This window comes from Barbatula barbatula, assembly GCF_947034865.1.
Source record: "Barbatula barbatula genome assembly, chromosome: 3".
In the NCBI taxonomy this organism is placed as follows: domain Eukaryota; kingdom Metazoa; phylum Chordata; class Actinopteri; order Cypriniformes; family Nemacheilidae; genus Barbatula; species Barbatula barbatula.
This window is the reverse complement of record NC_136764.1, coordinates 16711223-16733404: the sequence shown is the minus strand read 5'-3', so window position 1 is coordinate 16733404 and position 22182 is coordinate 16711223. Positions and strand designations below refer to the sequence as shown.

Below are 22182 nucleotides of genomic sequence, written 5' to 3'. Positions count from 1 at the left end.
TTTGCCTAATATTGAGAATCTACAGTATTTACTAATGCAAAAAAAGAAGTTATTACATACAAAATTAAAATAGAAGTTATTGTAATATACGTTTTTATAAAGTGTTCCCAAATGTCAAAAGTCTCAACACAAAATGTGTCTCACCATGAAGATTCCTCCAAACAAGGCCATGAATTTGCTTAACAGAGCAGCGCACAGGCTGGCAACATGAACAAATGGTCCCTGGAGGACAGAAGGGGAGAGTAAAAAAGCAGATGACTGTGATCACCAGGGCAAATACTTAAAGGCTTAACTAGGATCAGCTATTCCTTCTCACACACCTCTTTGCCTAAAGGCATGCCACTTCCAAGGGCACAAGTTAAGCCAATCACTTTGGCGACAAAGGTTTTGAAAGTAAGGTATTCCTTCAGCACCACACCTCGGAGGATGGTCTTCATCTCGGGGATCCCAGAGCCTAGAGGAAGAAAAGACAAGGGGGTTACAAAGAGAAAACAGGCCAGTTGGCTTAAAATGATTACATGTGAATCTGTATCTCACCCACTGCCTGTGGCGCGAGTATTTGTGTAAAGCCGGCGGAGAAGGTGATGAGGACCACGGGGTAGGTGACCCAGGCCAGGTACTGAAGGAGCATGTTACTGTGCAGACCACCATACATCCACTTCTGTGCTGCAGACACAGTCACACAACTAGAAAGTTACACATCTGAAATGAACATGACATGTACAATAATGGAGAGACATGGCCTGTGTATTCAAAATCAGCTTTTCTAATATCGATACCATGCTTCATCTCATTGGTTAAAACTACTATTTACTTAATTAGGTTTCCAAACCTCTATATGACTCAAAGCTTTCCTGTAGCTCAAAGGTTAGAGCATGACGCTAGAAACGCCAAGGTTGTGGGTTCGATCCCAGAGGATTGCACATACTATTCGCTTTGGATAGGAGCATGTGCCGAATATAAATTTTTAAGAATGTTGTTAACTGGCCCCCATTTTTGTGTTGTTCAGAAGAAAGAAAGTCATACAGGTTTGAAATGACAAGAAGGTGAGTAAATGATGACAGAAAGGAAATTTTTCAATGAATTATCAATCTAAAAATACCCACAATGCCAAAACCCCAGTGGAAAAAAACAATACTTCGCTGATTAAATGACACCATCTGTACTTTCATGGAACCCTGTCAAGCAGATAATTGTCCTTTTCTTTTCATTTCTTTCTCTTCCTCACCTTGCTGGCAGAAGGCAATAGTGTAGTCCATGGCCCAGCTGACCAATGCCATGACAAGCCCCAAGAGGATGAGGAAGATCCAGTCTTCACCCACGCGGGAAATCAGGAACTTCTTACACCGTGACGTACAGACTGCGGATAGACATGTGTTACATGTGAACTTCTGTAACTACACAATTGCACCACAGTTGTACTTTTCGTTATAGGTCAACTCTGTTGACTACAGGTACTATGTATGAGAGATGTATGACCCAAAGCAATTATGTGAGGACAGCAGTAGGTGCACAACGCTGTAAACCAGTTTTCCACTGGTTTCTGATGCTTTCAGACTTACCCGTGAAACCGACAGCATACAATGTAGCAGTAGTGGACGGGGCTGTGAGTGTAGATAAGACGTATTTGAAAGACGGCAGAAATGGAGTCACAGCAGGTGAGGGCACACCCTACGCCGAGCTCTTCTGAATGAAAGTTTGCCCACTGCGGTGGTCTTTGCACTCTAAATAAACCTTGTAACAATCCACAAAAGAGAAACTACACTTTCTTCATGTAATTCTATCCAAATTGAGCACAAATTTAACATGTTTTGGACATGCAAACCTGCGGCGCTTATCTCCACACAATGGCAACCTGAAGAGCTGATATGCAACCTACACGTAACTGGGTTGGAGAAATAACCGTATATATATATATATATATATATATATATATATATATATATATACACTGAAGCTCATACTGCAGTTTCACTCAGATCCTATAGTGTCTTGACAAGCAGCTCACAAGCAAGTACTGGAAGTGACATCCTTATGTGGCATGGATGCATAATATGACAATGTTTAATATGTCCTGGAACAGCCTATTTATATTCTTAGCACCAGCAAGTAGAAGGGTGTGGGTGGTTTGGTGAGAGCCAATAGTATCTGCCCTCTTTCTGCCTGATATGACAACTTCTTTAGAGTTTCCGCATTGAGCCTCCAGGCAGTAGACACGATTTCCTAAGAGAACTTGGTGGACTGCTGCCAGCACTGTGTTTATCCACATATCCAAAACAATTATCACAAAAATAGACAGATTAAGGCCGCTATGGTGGTAGGCTAGCACTTCACTGTAAAGTTGCAGAAACAACAGCAGGATGCTGACAGCTTGTCGCAAATCTACCCCCCTCTGTCATCTTAAAATTCATAGATAAAGTCTAATTACACCGGGGAGAGACGGATATGTGGATATATATGCGCGGTTTCAAAACCTACTGAGCTGCCTACGGGGACAGAATTTGAAGCCACTGTACGCATAGAGAAAAGAAAAAAATCAAAAAAGAGATCTCTCATAAAATCCTAATTGTTTGTATTAGACTGCAGTGGGATTGAAAAGAAAGAAAATAAGCAAAACTCTCCTGCTTCTCAAGTGTTTCTCCAGTGAAGAATAAAAAATCTCGTCTCTCCCATCCTGGGACCAGATTTTCCAAGCTACCAAAATCTGTAATTAAAAGTCAGAGACTTATAAAATGCTATGTAATCTTATCCAATAACATGTGTGTATTATATTTCTCCTAAATCACAATTTATTATGAGATACATCTGTGAAAACATCAATAGAAGGCATGTGTCGTCATTTTACCACATGAACACCACGTGAGCATGCCGGAGTGTACCGCCATGGGTGGCAAAACGACTGCTTACATTATTAGGAAACGCAATTCCCCGCAACATTTAAGTTAGTGCTGGGAGGCAAGACAATAAATTAATATAAAGGTGTTTTCCAGATTTATACCGGTTTCCGGTACATGACAGTATTTTTAAACCACATTTTCTACTTTACACCTTACAGTTGATTGACTTAAAATTGCCTTTCATACTATCATATTGTGAGTGAATATTGTAGAAAGATTCCACACTATTATATAGGTTTGTAAGTCCCACAAAATCTCTCAACAGGTATTGTTCTGGCTTTTGTGGAAACTATGAAACTTGGTATTGGCACCTATTGTATTATTGCCCATGTGTGACACATCGTTTTATTGATCTCTGAACTCTCTGTTAGTTACTCAGGATAATAGCGTCTGCTAAATGACTGTAATATTCAGCTGCGCATGCAGCAAAGTGCCGTGCCTGTGGAAGTTGCAGGATTTTTGGATGCACTATGAAACTTGGTATTGCTCACCGCCCATTTCACTTTGAAAATGAACTGGACAATCACGAGTGGCTTGTAGTGAACGCACGTTGTTTAAGCTACATACACCGGTAATGCGGTATAATAAAAATGTATATGATAAAAAAATACACACATATGGCAGGCATAGTAGTTTTGAACCTTGAGCAATGAAAAAGCAACCTCCGAGCAATGTGTTATGCACTCCAGACATAAAGACTGTTTAGGCTTCATACAACTTAATTATGCTTCTTAAAAATTCCTTTGCTTTCAAATTTGAAACCAAACGAAGTTTACATTTTATGTCCTTATATCCTTACGGATTCAGAAAGCATTCACATATGCATTGCAACGAGCTGAACTTAAGAAATTAACTTTAGATAATGCAGCAAATAAAGTATCTGTTAAAGATCCTTATACGATACATTTAATTATACTAAGGCATTTTAGTCTGATTGAAACAAAACAGTTTATATTTGAAGAGTTTGGTTGCAAAACGAGATATAACAAAAAATATTCATGGTTCGATTGTTTTATTGTATTAGTTAGCTGTATGTTTTTAGTTATTATGTCTTAAATAAAAACAAAACAAATGCAGTTTGATTGATATTCATTGGAATGCACAATACTAAAACTTATTCAGAACCAAACTCTTCATTTATTACCCAATATTCGTGTGCTTAGCAGCAAGCTAGTACCAACTCGATATGGAAGTCGTCTTCGATCCTCGCGGAGTGCTATCTGTGCGGTATGTAGTGTTTCAAATCACTCACACTCGAGGGTTAATGCCTATTATATGATACAGCCTGATGGTGTAGGCAGTAAGCATCGAGGGGCTTTACTAACTTTTGGAACAGAACTGTAGTCGGGTGGAGGAATAAAATACAAATGAGAAAGAGAAACAGACGGCACTGTGGATCCCAACAGGCATGTAGGTAGCGAGCTGACAAGCTTCCAAACCCCTCAAACTCTGTCAAGGAGGATCAGAAGGACTTTCGCTGCACACTGTGCTGATAGATTTCTCATGCTTTTCACACTCAACAGGGAGGCGGTAAGGATGATATAGAGACAGATGCTGTGTGTCTTTGGAGATTACAGAAGGCCAAAAAGAGCAGTCTATTTGTATTACTAGAAACCAATGCGATACATCATTAGCATCAAAAACATTGGACTGTGATACACTGTTGCCTATTTTATAACTTTTAATAGTTATATGGGAATTTTTCACAACTGTTCTATTTTTTTGGCGATTCATCCTAATACAACATTAGATGGAAAATAAATAGTTGCTAGGTGAATATGTTTTCCCCTTATAAGTAATGGCAGTAGCCTATGTTTTTGTAATACATCATCTGATGAACGCTTATGTATATACAGACAAAAAAGACACATAACAAACAGATCACAGCATGTTTACGTGTCTCATTTATCACCTCTAAACAGAGCAGAGTGATTATGCTCCCTGCTGGTGAGCGGCTAGCACAGCATTGAGGTGTAGAGGGAATTGAATGCCCTCTAGCAGTGTCAATATATGCCGCAGGCTAGCTTAAACACAGCAAGGTACAAACCTTCAGTGCCATTGCTTGAGAGATGATGCCCAAATAGTTTAGATTTGCATACATTTACCATACACAAGCCTTTTGAATAATTGTCTCACCTGTAGCATGCGTGTGACAAATAGCTGACACAAAAACAGCAGTACAACCCCACAAATCAGTGACGATTAGTACCAGCAGAGGGCGATCTACAAGAAAGGTGAACATTTTCAATTGCTGAATAAAAAACAATTGAAGTTCAATACAAACCCTTACAGACAATTATGAATCTTTAGCTTTTTCCATTAAAACCATTACAAAATTGCTTTTTGTAGTGTATTCTGGTCATTAATATGCCAGATAACACACCACCAATAGAATCCATCACATTCCAGAAGACGGCATTGTTGGTTCCATTAAAACCAATACAATTCCCATTATAGCCATTCAATCCATTACATTTTCTGTTATGTTTTGGGCCGTGTTCTATTGTTTTTTTTGTGTCTAAATACTAAATATATTTTCGTTAGATAAAGGCACTACATACAAGTGTTTTATCATTCTGTTAGTACATAGTGTTTCCCACTACGACGATCGACTTCTGTAAACTGCACCTCCTCATGTGCGTACGGTAGCAGAACGAGTTCTTATATTCTTGATGGGCATGTTGTTTCTGTTGATCTGGTAAAGTACACACCAAACGTTTTCCCTTGAAATGCAGATTGCAACATCTTTTGTGGTGCACCCCCCCGTACGATGATCATCTGTGATGTTCAAACAAACAACATTCACGACATCTAACCGAGATATCTGATCATATGGGTGATAGTAGGGGTGTAACTGTAGGTGCATTCGTACACAACATTCCAAATATAGTCATCATTCCTATGCCCTACTCCTCCGAAGGGCTGAGCCCTCGGAGTTTAGACTTTGGTGTGACCAGGGCATTTGCGTGACATTATGTAGACGTTTGGAATGCACTTGGCAAAGGAAGCGACAAAATTTCCTCATTATCTTCAGCTGGCATGTTCCTGTGACAACAAAGCATTGTGTCCGTCAGCAGATGTCGCTGTTTTAATGGCATAACTTAAGCATAAAAAGTGTTTGCAAATAAACAATACATTTCAAGTTTTATATATATGTGTTTATATTATATAGCATATTTTTCAAACTTTTCAAAATATAAATGTATGTATGTTTATTTGTAGGGGGTTACAACCCTAGTTGATAGTAATACACTTTCCACCATAGTAACAAGAACTCTTCTCCTGGATTCAGGAATGGGGAGTACAGTGGAAAGAACTTATCCTTTCATGTGCAACGAACCACTCCCTTCCTCTACGAGGAACCTGGGAGTGATGTTTCATGACCAGCTGAAATTCACCTCTCACATTGCACCACTCGAACTTACAGGTATGTGCTCCACGATATCAGGAAAATCAGGCTGTTCCTGTCGGAGCATTCCTCTCAGCTGCTAGTCCAAGCTCTGGTCTGGTCGACTGGACTTCTGCAATTCTCTACTGGCCGGCCTTCCAACCAATGTATTCAAACCCTTGCAAATGATCCAGAATGCAGCTGCACATCTAGTTCAATCAGCCTTAAAGAACCCATGTAATACCCCTCCTGATTTCACTTCACTGGCTGCCAGTTGTTGCCAGCATCAAGTTTTAATCGCTGACACTGGCCTTCAGAACAATAACGGCAATATTGCCCCTTTACCTTAACTCACTGCTCCAGTTTACATCCCCTCCCGTCATCTTCGGTCTGAAAATGAGCGACGCCTGGTTGTTCCATCACAGCGAGGCACCAAATCGCTTGCAAAAACTTTTACTCATTCAGTTCCCCTGTGGTGGAATGAATTGCCAGCCTCCACGTGAACTGCAGTATCCTTCATTACTTTCAAAAAACAACTCAAAATATACCTGTTCTGCATTTATTTGACAAACCAATATCTGTCTATGTCTTGTATCTAAAAAATTATGTTGTTCATTCTCTCCCTTGCTTACTCCAGCTTTAATCCTCCTAGTAGCATGGCCTTGTAAAATAAGGGTACTGTTTAGCGTGATTATATGCTCTCCTACTTGTAAGTCGCTTTGAATAAAAGCATTTGCCAAATTAATAAATGTAAGTAAAATGTATGTTTGTTCATTCCATATAGCTATTTATGGATATTCATGGCATGCATGATCTGGCAGAATTGGGGAAATTGAATGGGTCGTTTAGCATGTGATGGCTGTCACGGTAAAAAATTTAGGTTGTGAACAATTTGACAGTTTTACTTTCATCATGTTGCAGTTATTGTGCAAACTTGGCACACATGTACCAAAAAGGAAATTAAAATCGGTGAGACAGATTGTCACGCAGTATGGAATTTATATATGAAATAGGTGTTCTAAAATTGTGGGTCTTAATAGTTGTATTAAGCTGTATGAGTAAAAACATTGTCTGACAGATAAAATCATAGCTGATCCTCCCCATATTCTGCATGAGGAATAGCTTTTTCTGCCTTCAAAAAGAAGATTGAGAGTACCATATGCTAGGCCAGGGGAATTCAATTAAAGTTCCAAGAGGTCCGGTCTTTTATTTTCTTCCAAAACCCAGCAAAAGTCCTTCATAAAATCATCCAACAGAATATTCTGTGAAAATCTTCAATCTTCAATATTGACTAAATAATACCAAAATCGTAGTGAAATTGCTTGAAATTAATCTTTGACGCATGTTATAACAATCAATTAGATTATGAGATGTTAGTCTGCGTTTTCACGGCTAAATGTATATAAAAAGGTTATGGCTAATAAAATATCACAAATCTGGTTGAAAGGTTGGAGACATATAGCAAACAGTAAACAGAATGACTCATATAAATTCTTTAATATTCGCTGCATTTTGTTTAATGTTGTGTGTCCATTTACCTGCTCTGCACTGCACTAGTGTTGTTAAAATAACATGCAGTGCGTCGTGTCATTGGCGGGAGTGAAGCAGCGGGTGCGGAACCGGAATGGTTAAAATAAAGCGCGTTTGGTGCTAAATAAAGATATTAGAGGATATAGCGGCAAAATATACATTACATAAATGTTCCCGAGAGCGCGTGTTATGCGATTCTCCGTTGTGAAGACGCGCAGCTCAATTTAAACAATCAAAATAGTCAAAAGTTTTAAATGGTTTACTACCTGTAGACTATATCTGGCGGTCCGAATGGAACGAAGCAAAGGTTTTGGGATGGCAAATTTATGGGGACTTTTGGGTATTGTTAATGCTATTGTGTTGTAATGTGAATGTGTATTATGGACATTAATTAGTGTTATTGTGAAACCAATTTTGGAATAAATTCCAACAATAAAGCGAAATTTAAATTGAATTGAAATTTGCTGAACATATCTAATCAGAGATCTGACATGTATTATTCTAGTTCACGAATTGAGGCAAAGCGATGTGTTCACACCTTTTCTCTTTTTAAACATATACAGTTAGGTCCATAAATATTGGGACATCGACACAATTCTAATCTTTATGGCTCTCTACACCACCACGATAGATTTGAAATTAAACGAACAAGATGTTCTTCAACTGCAGACTTTTGGCCTTAATTTGAGGGTATTTACATCCAAATCAGGTGAACGGTGTAGGAATTACAACAGTTTGTATATGTGCCTCCCACTTTTTAAGGGACCTGACTGTATGTCACCCTTGGCAACAACACCAGTGAAATTTAAATTTATACACCACCTAAAAGCTGAATAAATACGGTTTCTATTGATGTGTGGGTTGTCAGGATGGGACAATATCTGGCGTATTTAAAACTGTATAAGACTCTGGACTCTTAAGGATGCTACAAACTCCTGTGTTACTTAAGGCAGTCATATGACACGGCTAAAGCTAATATAACGTTTGTTTTAGATGTAATACAATGTGTATACACGATTTAAGGTTAAAAAACGCTGTATTTTCCACATACTCTTTGAAACGTGCAGATTTTTTACAAAGCTCATTGCTCTGAAAAGCTTGGTGTGCTATGATTGGCCAGTTAACCAGTGCGCAGTGATTGGTGGAATACTGCAAGCGTGTGATGGAAATGTAACGCTGCTTACAATATTTGGAACATCATGTACTGACAGGTACGCCCACCTTACTTGCGTATACATTTGGGGGGTCTTAGTCACATCTTACCATGAACCAGGCAGGTCTGGTTGAGCATTCGATTTTAGGTAGAATGCATCTTTTGTTCCGACTTAATAGCAACTTGTTACAAACCAAAGACACAGAACAACACGTATTTGCCCCATATGACCCCTTTAAGACTGGTTTTGTGATCCAGGGTCACATATATATTATTGTTTATCCCCAATAGATCCCCTGTACAGACGTACACATGAACATACAGTCTAGATTTGTGACGCATCACAGCTCGAATTAATCTCAGATGTTCAGCCATACTCATATCCCTCTCACTTGTCTCCAGCATCGATCTTATTTCTAATCTCCAATTCCAAACCCTTCTCACCAACTCCCTTGCCTCGCTTTTCTTTGTGACCCTATTCCTCTTTCTGCTGCCCAATCATGCAAGCTTCGGTTTCTTGGCTTGGCTCTGAAGCCAGCCAAAGCACACTGCTGTAAGTAGCAAGCTCTGGTGTTATCAGAACTCTCAGCAGTTGGCCCACACATACATATGCATACAATACACCCACCTTGACACTTGGCACAAGGGTCTTTCTCATAATCCTGCAATTCTGGGGCCTGGCCACGCACACTGGTGGTCCTCCGCAGTGCTCCATCCTCACGCAGACGAGCTGCCTCTTCTTTGGCATAGGCGCCCAGCTCTTGTGTGTAGCGGCCATACATCTGAAAGCAAGACAGATTTCACCATCAGGCATTGGAATGAAATGAACCAAGCTATGGTGAGAAGTGGTTCATTGAGATACTGCGCAAAATCTGAGGCTGTTTTCAAACACCTGTCAACACCTGTTTACAATTCCCTTACATAATTTGTATATAGCAAATTACAAATTCCTTGTGTGTGTAAGGCACACTTGGCAATGGCTGATTATGATTCTAAATGGCGGTCTTCTGTCAGATTCTTTAGTCCAGTGGTCTCCAACGTGCTGGTAGCCCACGCATGAACTCTAAACACAGGGCTCATCAATAATGCTCAAGACAGTTGACAAATCTGTGACTATACCGATCAGCCAAGTGCTACACCGTCGTGAAAGGTTATTATTAGCAAGTGTTATAAGCTTTAATATCTGAAAGAAAACTGAACTTTGTTCTGTGAGTGTAAAAATAAGGCATCACATGTTTAAAGTTTGAATATATGTTATTAACAAGTAGCCCTCTAGAGGACTTTAGATATTTTGGTAGCCCTCGCTTACAAAAAGGTTGGAGACCCCTGCTTTAGTCATTAACATTACATTTAGGCATTTGGCAGACGCTTTTATCCAAAGCGACTTACATTAGGCAAGGCAAGGCAAGTTTATTTGTATAGCACATTTCATACACAATGGCAATTCAAAGTGCTTTGCATAGAAGAAATTAAAAATATCCATTTGATAAAACAGTGAAGAAACAAGAAAAATTAAATTAACCAGTTAAGAATAAAAAAATAAAATAACATAGTTTAGAAGAAATAAGAAAAAGAAAAATTAAGCAGTTAAGAATAAAAATAAAATATAGTTTAGAATAGATAATAAATAAAATAAAGTACAACACAAACAGTCGGACGGTCAGAGGCACAGTGCACATTAATTAAATGCAAAGTTAAACAGATGTGTTTTGAGTCTGGATTTGAATGTGACTACTGTAGGAGCACATCTGATCTCTTCTGGAAGCTGGTTCCAGCTGCGACTGGCATAATAGCTAAATGCAGACTCTCCTTGCTTGGAGAGAACCCTTGGTATTTCTAGCTGATGTGATCCTAATGACCTGAGTGTTCTTTTGGGTCTGTATTCAATGAGCATGTCTGCAATGTATTGAGGTCCTAGGCCATTGAACGATTTATATACCAGTAATAAAACTTTAAAATCTATCCTATATGTAACTGGTAGCCAGTTTAAAGACCTGAGGACTGGTGTGATATGATCATATTTTCTGGTTCTGCTCAGAATCCTTGCCGCAGCGTTCTGTATGAGCTGCATCTGTCTTATGGTCTTTTTGGGGAGGCCAGTAAGGAGTCCATTACAATAATCCACCCTGCTGGTGATGAAAGCATGCAGAAGTTTCTCTAAGTCTTGACTGGAAACAAAGCATCTAATTCTTGCAATATTTTTCAGATGATAGTATTCTGATTTAGTTATTGCTTTGACATGACTACTGAAGCTAAGGTCTGACTCTAGAGACACACCGAGATTCCTGATTTGATTTTTTGGTTGTTTGACCTTTAGAGTGAAGGTACGCGTTCACCTTGAGAACTTCATCTTTATTTCCAAACGCAATGACTTTAGTTTTGTCTTTGTTTAACTGAAGAAAGTTTTGGCACATCCAACTATTTATTTCATCAATGCATTTGAGCAGGGAGTCAATGGGGCTGAAATCGTTAGGCGATAGGGCTAAGTATATCTGTGTGTTGTCTGCATAGCTGTGGAAAGCAATTTGGTTATTGCTCATTATTTGGCTCATTGGGAGCATGTACAGGTTGAATAGGAGAGGCGCATGTAATGTATAGGCATTACATTATCCTATACATTTATACATGGGTATCTGCAAATCCCCTGGGATCGAACCCACAACCTTGCATTGTTAACGCAATGCTCTTACCACTGAGCAACAGGAAAGTTCCTGATCCCTGAAATAAGCAGCCATCACCATGCTCCACTGCACTGGTGCTCATTGTGTCACATGCTGTGTTGGATTCATGGCAAACACAGTGCTTGGCACCAAAGTCCAATTTTAGCCTAATTATACCATTTGAAACATCCTTTCGATTGTAGACTACTCATTCCTCTGGGATACGTCTGAGAAGTGATTTGAGCTTTCCTTTCGGCTCCCATCAGTATGAGACAGATTTATGAATTCATCATGCTGCTGGAATCTCAAGCACATCGTTTTTAAACTTTCATGCAACAGTAATGTCTCCATTGTCCTCCAATTCAGAAAATGAATTTGTGGAAAAAGTTACTTTTTTGTTGTTTTTGTTTTCCTTGACATGTTCTTATATAATTGCCCTGACTGTAACACTTACAAAAAAGCTTTGTAGTGTTTCCTTCAAGCTACACATAGATGCTCCCACACATGCCCAGGTGTATTTCTTTAGAATTCAAGTATCTCACACCTATACAGACACAGAGGCTCCAGTCAACTTATGTGTGGTAACATACATTAGATAAAAATATATATTTTATATACACACACAAGAATAGATACCTGTGTTGCATTCTCTTGAGGGGCACTACACAGTAAAGCATTAAAAACAGAGCTGCACGTATTTATAGGAGGCGAATAATACACAACCAGAATTTTAAATATGTTCACTTTTGCTGCTTTATGCTGTGATATATGAGTTTGTCAAACATTGAGAACTCGCCTGAGCAAACTGAATGGTTAAAAAGTTGAACCACAAGTTTCTCAAACACATTTTGACAGTAACTACAGCATTGTCCTCAAACCAATGACATTAGCACAGAAACTTTCATTTTGAATGTGACCACAACAAGTATTTTCTGCGTGCGAGTTTGTGAATGTCTAACATCAGCTTGATGGCAGCTTTTTCTTCTCTCAACAAATGACTGCATACTGGTTTACAAATATGTTGCATTGTGGTTTTGGTGTTAAGGTAAATATAGATTTAAAAAGTAGTTCTGTCTCTGTTTTCCTAAATATCTCTATTTCTACGCACCCCAAAAAACTTTTGTCCGGGTTAAAACATAACTTTAGAGTAATAAATGAATAACTAAAAAAGTTTGTATATATTGCATATGCATATTCTACCTTTTTTGTAATCATCTTTATTTAGTTATCATAACGCATGGCAGACATATTGAGGACACAGAGGTACTGTTTTTAGAAGGTTTGTGGTAAATTTATAGATGCATCTTATTGTTTTGTAGTTTAGTTTAGAACAACTCTATGCATCACATAAGACAGCATTACAGCCATGGTAAAAATAGGACACAATCTAGCATTGCTAGATGTATTTGGCCATTCCAGTTCAGTGTCTGTTAAAATTCCACAAAATCAAACCTCAGGAGTGACATACAATCATCCAACAGCAATGTGAAGTGATGTGACTGACAGCATGCCATTACACATTTATACTGTGATAAAATCGAGGTCATCGCATAAAAAAAGATTTTTGAACTTACAAATGCTACTGTTGTAATTCTTAAAAGTGAACTTTCTTTGCTGAATTTGAGCTCTGAAAACATACAGACCATCTTTTCTGTTATTTTCCAGCAGATATAGAAATTTATAAAAATCCTCATGTGTGGATGACTGTCCTTTATTACTCAATTCTTTTGTCTTTCGCTCTTACAGTCAGCTGCTCCCACACAGGCAGATGCCCACGGCACAACGATGGAGAGACAAGGATATTGTCGGTTGTGATAGCACCACAATCCCTCTCTCCCACACCCTCCGCCTGTTTCTCTCTCTCTCTCTCTCTCTCTCTCTCTCTCTCTCTGTTCTATAAACACATGGCACTCTGATCTGAGGAGCTCAGCCACCAGCGGCACATTGAGATGAGCATCACGATTCCAGCAGACTCTCTCTTCGCTCGCATGAGCAGGTGCAGCTCACATGGAGAAAGCAAAGCAGCGCGGATTGATTGGCACCCTCCTCATCCTCCTCTACTCCATCTGCCTTATTTCACACAACCTTTGCACTCTCTCTGAGCATTTGCACACCTGTGGTCACCCTACGACACCAAAACGCTTAGTCTCACCAGACACCATCTTTATCACCCTGGCACCCGTCTCTCTTGGACAGCTTGACATATTAGTCTGACACAATTAAGCTTTCCCAACATTTATAAACAGAGTGACATTTGACCTTAGCAACACAAGCTGTCGTCAATCAGCCACGTGCTAACACCAATCAAAGAGCCAAAACACCACACTCCCATCTCCTGCGAGTCGCCAACCTCGCCTATAAATCGGGAATAGGACAAGCTGTAAAAAAAACTACGTTTATCCAACAGTTGCTGTCTGAACATATAACACTCAACCTGGCCAACACTTTAGAGCACATTCAATCAATAGGATAAGCCTCTGAAGTGTTTGCCCTAGCTAGCGGTCAAACAGACATGCGGCATATTGACCAAGAAAGGTGCAGCAGACACTACAAGACGTTTATCTGTCACTGAGCCGTTTCTGACCAAAGAGGGGCTGTTTACTTATTCTATCACACAGCTGGTAGAAGCAGGTCCCCATTTAAAAAGAAGGTGGATTTGTAAAATATTGGCACACAGCCTTAAGGTGGAAATGCCCTGAACCAGCTGTCTGAGAGTATCAGCAGCGCTGTCCTGTGTCGCAAAGGCAGGTGCATTGCTGCGCTGCAGGTTAAATGGGATGTGATGGCCGCTGTAATTAAAGCCAGCTTCACAATGTGGGATTTGTCTGTCCTTTGCCCAATGTTGCTTGTCAGATGTGTGATAAGATTCCAATAATAGCTTGGTTCCAGAGTAGACTTTGGAACATCTTTCAAAACAGAAACTTTATGATTTAAAAAAAAATAAGAAGAAAATCGAAATCAATATGATTAGAAAAATACTGGTATCGGTGCATTGCTTTTGGAAATAATGTCTAGAGTGAGTTGTATCTGAGGCTGTAATGACTGCTCAAGGTCATTTTGGTATTAAGATCGTAATATAAAAGTAATGCTAGCTAACAAGATATTCACATGATGAGATAAATTGATCCTCTTTCACTCTCTCATACACAGACATATTTATGTTCTGGCAACATTTACTACCTCGATTCTGTTTGGTGCAATTCCAATTAATCAAACACTGACGAATATGTTAGGCTGATATTGTGTACCAATTCACATATTATTCTACCTCAATAGTAATCAAAATTAGAATTAGCATATCCCAAACTGTAGAATGTTGGAATAAGTATTTTTGAAGTACCCGGGTGCCCTATTCTTTCCTACAATCTTTACTTAATATCCTAATGATTTTTGGCATAAAATAAAAATCGATAATTTTGACAAAATGTTTATAATTAGGATTTCCCTGTACTACTTAAGACTGGTTTTGTGGTCCAACGTCACATATTCTCTTTCCTTATGCACTAATACTTTACCAGAACAAAAAACTGTACTTTTAGTGCATAAATATTTTAAGTAAAAATACCTTTCACAATGTGCAAATTTTGTCTAAATACAGAAAGGTATATTGATGTACATTTGATAAAACAAAAACAAGCACCCACCCTTCCTCTACAGACCGATTTCAAGTTATACAACTCCAAAGTGCAGCTCATTGTTTTAGGTTATATGCATTTATTACAAATTGAAAACTTCCTTCGAAATCCTTTCATAAACCAAACCTATCTCAGCCCTGGGCTTTGAAATCTAATTTCGCTGGTATTTTGGAGAGGTGTTATCTTTGTGTGCAAATACCTTTCCCCTGTTAAAGCATTTTGCATCATATCTTGAGGAGCGAGCTTATCAAGATATTGTTAAAGTTTTAGCTACGCAAAGTTATACCTGCACCAATATATATAATGGAAAGGAGAGGTGGAGGATGTATTGGATTAGCATTTAACTGAGTCAGAAGATGCACAAAAAACACCTCTGTCAGCAGCCACAGCTTGCCCCGCTTACCCAAAACATCCCTTTCAAAAAAGGAATGAAATCTTTGATCCCATTACATTAACGACTGCTCTGCAATCCACTGCACCTGGTGTGGGCAACTTTGACACAGAGCCAGAATGAAGAATACAGAAACATGTAATAACTTTACTTGAGGTGTTATATTAAATTACTAAAGTTTGGGGCCAAACGGCGGTTCAGGTACTTGGATGGTGATCATGCGTCTAAAAGCTGATGTGAGATTAAACTGCCTCCTCTAATCCATTTTGCAATCAGGTAGGTATTGGCTCTCATTAGAGCTGTTGCCTGCTTAGGGTTATTCATTGCTTTATTCGTGCAAAAAAGGGGGAGTCAAATCACCTTGGTGAATGATGAATAGCACATCCACGTTCATATAAGAGCAAATGGTGCTTATCAATGTACATGCGTGTGAAGACTGAATAGATGTTAATAGGAGCAGCTGTTGTCAGGCTATATTTATGAGAGATTTCCAATCTTAACTCTTTTGCTATGGTTTGTGGGTAAAGTGTGACGTCATTACCATCTTTCCGCTTTAGTAACTTCTCTGTAAAGATCATCTAGCGGTGCTAAAAGCATAATCACATGTCGACTGCAGGTGCCATGCTGAAGATATGTGGGATGGCTGATGCCACACCACAGGACTCCTATCCTCTGCATGTCCCCAGTCTTTGATCTCATCAGTGGTCAAAAGCCCTTTCCCCCTACAGTGCTATCGAGGACGCTGGCATGATATCTGAAACATATTTTTTATATATTTTTTAAAACACACACAGAATGGTCAAAGCTAGGGGTCACACACCTTTACTGCTAAATCTGGGCTGGAAGAGAGAATCATACCCATGGTTAACGTTATAAGACATAGTTCACCTAAATATAGTCCCTCTCATATAATTTCAAACGTGTGTGACTTTCTTTCATAAAAAACAAAATAATATATTTTTAAGAAAGCTGGTGACCGAACAACAGCAGCCCCTTTCACTTCTATTGGACACAAAACCAGTGCATGTGAATGGGAACCAGTTAACAATATTCTTCAGAAAAATCTTCTTTTGTGTTTTGCAGAAGAAAGAAAGAAAGAAAGTCATGCAGATTTAAAATGACAAGAACATGAGTAAATGATGACAACATTTTAATTTTGGCTGAACTATCAATTTTAACAAAACAATTGCAGGATGTCCAAGCTCGGTTTTTAATGCAGCAAAGATGGACGGTGATTTACACAGATGTGAAGAACTGAATAGCACTTGAAAATATCTAAATATAGTAAAAAACCTAGTTTAGTTTGCAATAAACATAAAAAACATATTGCCAATAAGCAACAGTCATTGTATGTGAAACCGCAGCACAAATAGTACAGGTTCAGAATAATAGTAGAAAAGTAAATGAATACTAATAACTGAAAACTAGTCCTTTATAGTGATAGTTCACTCAAAAATTACAATTCCTTCATCATTTATTCACCCTTTTGTGAGTTTAAACCTGTTTCACGTTCTTTCTTCTGCAGAACACAAATATATTTTTAAGAACACTGGTCACCAAACAACATTGTCCCCCCCATTGACTTCCATTGTATGGACACAAGAGGTTAATGCTTAATTGTGTCTTTTCTGTCTCAACGACCACGTTTAACCCTTATTTTACTCAACCAAGATCTCGCAATTTGCTCAGTAGTCTTACATTACGCATCTGCTTTCTGCCACTGCATCATTCCTAATTGACACCTGTCTCTAATCTTTACTCAGCTGGCATTTGGCACTAAAATGTAAACCCCAGCTCAAGCTCTAGCATCTGGAAATGCCGGATGGATTTTTTTCAGATGGACTGAATGCTGCTAATGATCAGACAGGGTGATAGCAGTGGTCCATGCATCGGGACACAGTGACACAGAAGAGTGATGTGTGCTTAGACTAGGAGAATAGTGTCTTCAGGAATGCTATTTTTACTGAGAGCTCTAGGGAACCACTTCATGCAAACACAAATCGCTGTGCTGGATTTCTTAAAACTGACAGGACTGAAACAGCAGCCTGCCAAAAAATCTACATTTTTTTACTTGGAAGATGGTGAGTCACAAAAGAACAGCACAGCGATATCCCCAACGAAAACAAATGAAGGACAATAAAATATACAGTGAGCTAGTTGAATGAAAAACAAACATGCAAGGAAAAACACACAGCACATTAATCCTGATTTGGCTGAATGTGTCCAGACAGACGCATGTCTGGCTGTGCAGTGAAGCACATTGTATAAGGACGGTTAATGATGAAGACATCAAGAGATCCAACCCCTGGTCAAATCGAAAGGTTTTGTGAAACCGCTAGTCTCCACCATTTTGTATAGTGGTGTATTGATCCACTCACTGATAAGGAAAGCAGGGCCAGAAAAAATGCCCCAGTTTCAATCATCACACACATAGGGGCTCTGGAAGTTTGGCCCTACAGGGAGAACGACTGCTCAGAAATAGCCTAAACTCAAAAAACACAAAATGCAACATATGGATCCGAGTGTGGCTTCTTCACTGTGGGATCAGAATCCCGCCAAAAGTATGTGCATATTTAAAAATACAATAAGCGTAAATCAAAATATTAGTGAATCAGAACTTTAAACACATTTGAATGGTAATTCCACAAAACTCATACATAAAGACAAGGTTGTTCAAATCGCGCACAAATTAATGTTTTCCGTGGTTGTTTTACAAAAAAAATTGTGTTCTCTGATATTTTCCGCTTATATTAAAAAAATGTCTCTACGCATACGTTATTTTTTCACTTGCTTGTTTGCAGAACATGGGAAGTGCCATGTTCTGCACTTGCTTTTCCAAATGCTGCAGTTCGAGTTTCATGGTAATTAGGGCGGCTTTAGCGTCACCATTGGTCAACTAGTTGTAGATTGACATATCCTCCTCTAGCCAATAAGTCAAAGAGGGTGTTGACGTCACTCCAAACACGACTTGTGGGAGACCCCTGAAGTTGTATTTTAAACGTCAGCTGCAAATCCCATACAATTACAGGTAATCAAACATAATTGTATCGTTACTGAGTGCCAGATACAGTTCTTATGTCTGTTATTAGGACCCTCTGCCAGGTTTATTAAGTCATTTGTTGTACAGTTCAACCATAGTCCGTTAAGTTTACATGTGTCTAGCTGGGTTTAGTCAGTAGTGCTATAGTTTATAGTGCTACATCTTAACTCATTTAGATGAGCATATCATGTAACGTTAGCATCTTTTCTAACGATTCTCACGCTTTTCTGGGCGAAGGCAACATTAGTTGACTACAGTTGAGAAATTCCCCATGCAACATTTTGAGTTGCATCAGTGCTTGGCCTTCTGCATCAAGACATCCAACTGAATGGATTGCTGGACATGCTTATGGAAAGGATCTCAGCGAGAAACAACACAGTTACAATTCTTTACCAGCATTGTTTTTATGAACACCAGTTTTTAATTCTGTCGACTTGAATTTAATATTTTTTTTCACAACAAGCTGCTAACTAAAACTTGAAATCAGATCAATGTTGTTGTGGCATGACCAAGAGTTTCAGAAAGCTAACAGATAAAGTTGAAACTTTTTTACAAACATTAATTGGACTTGTGTGGATAACTTGAATGGACAAATGTGAATTTTTGAACCACAAGAAAGACAATTCTCTTGCAGATGTAATTTATATTTTTAGTATATTGCATTAAAGTACTCATGACGTTCTTGTAGTGATATTTGCTTTTTTTTACTCCGAGAAGATGCAGCTGAAGTAACAACTTGGTCGTCTGACCTAACTCTCTTAAGGACTTTTATATTTGGATTATATTACTTATGTTCCATTTTATTTTGCATTAGGAGTTTAAGATAGATATCATCGCTGTCGGGTGGAAATCTCGTAAATGTTATTTTCGATTATGATCGAAATGATGATAGGTTTTTGGCATTGTTATTTAAATAAAGGTAAATGTATATTGGTGTTAAATGACAAAAAAATTATATAAATTACATCAATTATCGTCTGGTGCTTTAAGATTCAAGAATCAACAGGCTGCATCACAAAATTGAACAATAAGTAAATATATCTAAATTGTGAGATTTGCATAATGGTTGAGAACAAAATAAAATGAGTAAAACAACCATGGAAAACATAATTTTGTGTGCGATTTGGACAACTTTTTTATGTATTAATTAAAAATGTGTTTAATTTCTGACTTTTTTTATTTACGCTTATTATATTTTTAAATATGCTCGCGATACTTTTGTCGGGATTCTGATCCCATACTTCACGGCACGCTTACCTTTGCAAACACGTGTGTCATACCAGTGCAAGGAAAAAATCATGTGTATTGTGTAGTAGGAGGGGTGATGAAGAAGGGGAAATGGTGCAGAATGAAGAGAATGTATGTGTCTCTCCTTCAAACCACCATTTAATGTGAATGTAAAGATATCCCCGTTAAGTGCTCCAGGGTACAGCTGTCAATCACGTCGTGACAGAAATGTGGGGGGAAACTGGTGCATGAGTCAATTTACATTCAGGGAGGATCGACATTTAGTTCGAGAAGCAGGAGGGGTTGGGGGATAAAGCATGCAGGAAGGGGGACTTTGATGTGCCACCCTAAACTTGAAATGTTGGTGAATTCATAACTGTAAATGATGCCATTAAAGCCACATTAGTTATGCCTCGAATGTTACTGTGGACTTAACAGATTCATATCGCCGCCTGTATCACCAAACAAATGACTCAATTAGCTGGAAACATCACATAACTTCGTCACAAACGCCGAGCAATATACTGTGATGAAATAGCAGCCGTCTGTAATTACATTTCTTTCAAGCGAACTCATTTTACTAGTGTGGCTTGCAAAGCAGATTTTCTCACGATGAAACGTAAACATCCTTAACCCATAATATAGGCTACTTCATCTCAAAGAATATGCTATAGCCTATGCAATTAGACGAAATTACATTCTTGTGATTTATCATAGATTTAAAAAAAATACTTCCTTGCACCCTAACAAAATGCCATCGGACGGACTTGATTACACTTTGACGCATATCTGCAGATAAAGCCGCGCGTTTCGCTTTGAAAACCATCAGCATCACAACCGGAGCGGCGTTACTCACCAGAGTTTGCTGGTACTGAAGCACGCGTTGCTGGGCTCTGTCTCGCGCCATAACCTTTAATTTTAGAAATGTCAAGGCGAAACGTTATTCGCAAACACAACGAGATCACATCAGCTTCGCTGGGACTCAACGCAACCAGCAGAATGAACAGAGTAACAGGTTCTTCAGCAGAGAGCAGCAGCGCCACTGCCAGCTGTCGAGTGAACTCAGGGTACCACTGCTGGGCTTTAGGAAAATGCCATAAACGCGCATGAAAATCCGCTTTGTGTGGGAAGACTGGTTGGTACACTTCATCCGTTGTCAAAATCAATAGCTGTATTTTCTACGCCTGTGAGTGCTCGCTATATTTTGTATTACTGTGATCTCGGGCACTTAAATTGTAGATTACTCATTGCCAAGCTTGCATAACTGGTCTGTAGGCCTAGTTCTTGACATTACTGAACGCTGACAGACTTCTGGCATAATTTATTCAATAATGTGTCCATACTTTTTTTAAGTGTAAACCATGTAATTCTGTATCAGTTAGAACACGATCGGGGTTGAAACATTAGATCTGAAAAAGATTTAACAATGGGAAACCGGTCAATTTGGCACTGACTGTGATGCATTATTTGTAAATGAACCTAGGATACACCTGTTACCCTTGCTACTGATGATAATGAGAATGGAGCTCTTCTGAAACAACATGCTGAATCGGTGGAGAGCAAGTGGGCAGCTTGTTGAACTGCTCATTAATATTACTCATGGTTTCTGTAAAATATAAATTTAGATGCAGGGATGTGTTGAGGCTACATTCAAGCTCAGCCACAAGCTCCAGAAGCTCAAAGGCTTCACGAAAGAAAGAATTCCTTGGAGAGAGAGAGAAAACCAATAGGTTGTTAAGTAGATTTTCTCTTAGAGATAGAAGCTCTGGTATGCTGCTCACAGGTTCACTGCCAGCTCAGGGAACAGCAGGTACACAGTCTGGGATGAAACATGCATGTATCACTGTAAATTCTGACTGTAAATTCTGACAGTTTCCTCGCAACACTGCAGTGTTTTTGTGTATCCGTGTTTACCCTCTCTCTCTCTCTCTCTCTCTCTCTCTCTCTCTCGCTCTCTCTCTCTCTTCCATTGCTCGTGCTTGTACAAATACCCAACGTGTAAGTGATCATATTTATATGTGATTACGATTTAAAGCAGGGCTGTATTGCTTGCCTGAAATCTACATCATACAAATGTTACGCAATTGACAGACTATTTCAAATTTCCAGGCTTCCCAGTAAAATGTAAGAAATATCTAAATATATTTTAGTAACTTTAGACACAAGACTCGGTGATCTTAACAAACTAATCGTGGCCTATTTCATGTTAGTATACGCGTGGACAACGTCTTCACGTCACATAAAAATGATTCGGCTATATG

The 22182-nt window shown here is 38.9% G+C and overlaps 1 protein-coding gene across 1 annotated transcript in view; it reads right to left on the bottom strand.

The window, feature by feature from the left end:
• Positions 1–20828, bottom strand: part of clcn2a (chloride channel, voltage-sensitive 2a) — a gene marked incomplete at both ends in the record, with an annotated part of 38863 nt that extends 18035 nt beyond the window's left edge. Inside the window, 6 exons of the mRNA XM_079451632.1 lie at positions 145–222; positions 321–454; positions 538–666; positions 1229–1360; positions 9597–9750; positions 20778–20828. Of these exons, the coding sequence (XP_079307758.1) occupies positions 145–222; positions 321–454; positions 538–666; positions 1229–1360; positions 9597–9750; positions 20778–20828 (678 nt within the window). The remainder of the gene's footprint in view (positions 1–144; positions 223–320; positions 455–537; positions 667–1228; positions 1361–9596; positions 9751–20777) is intronic.
• Positions 20829–22182: the final 1354 nt, after the last annotated feature.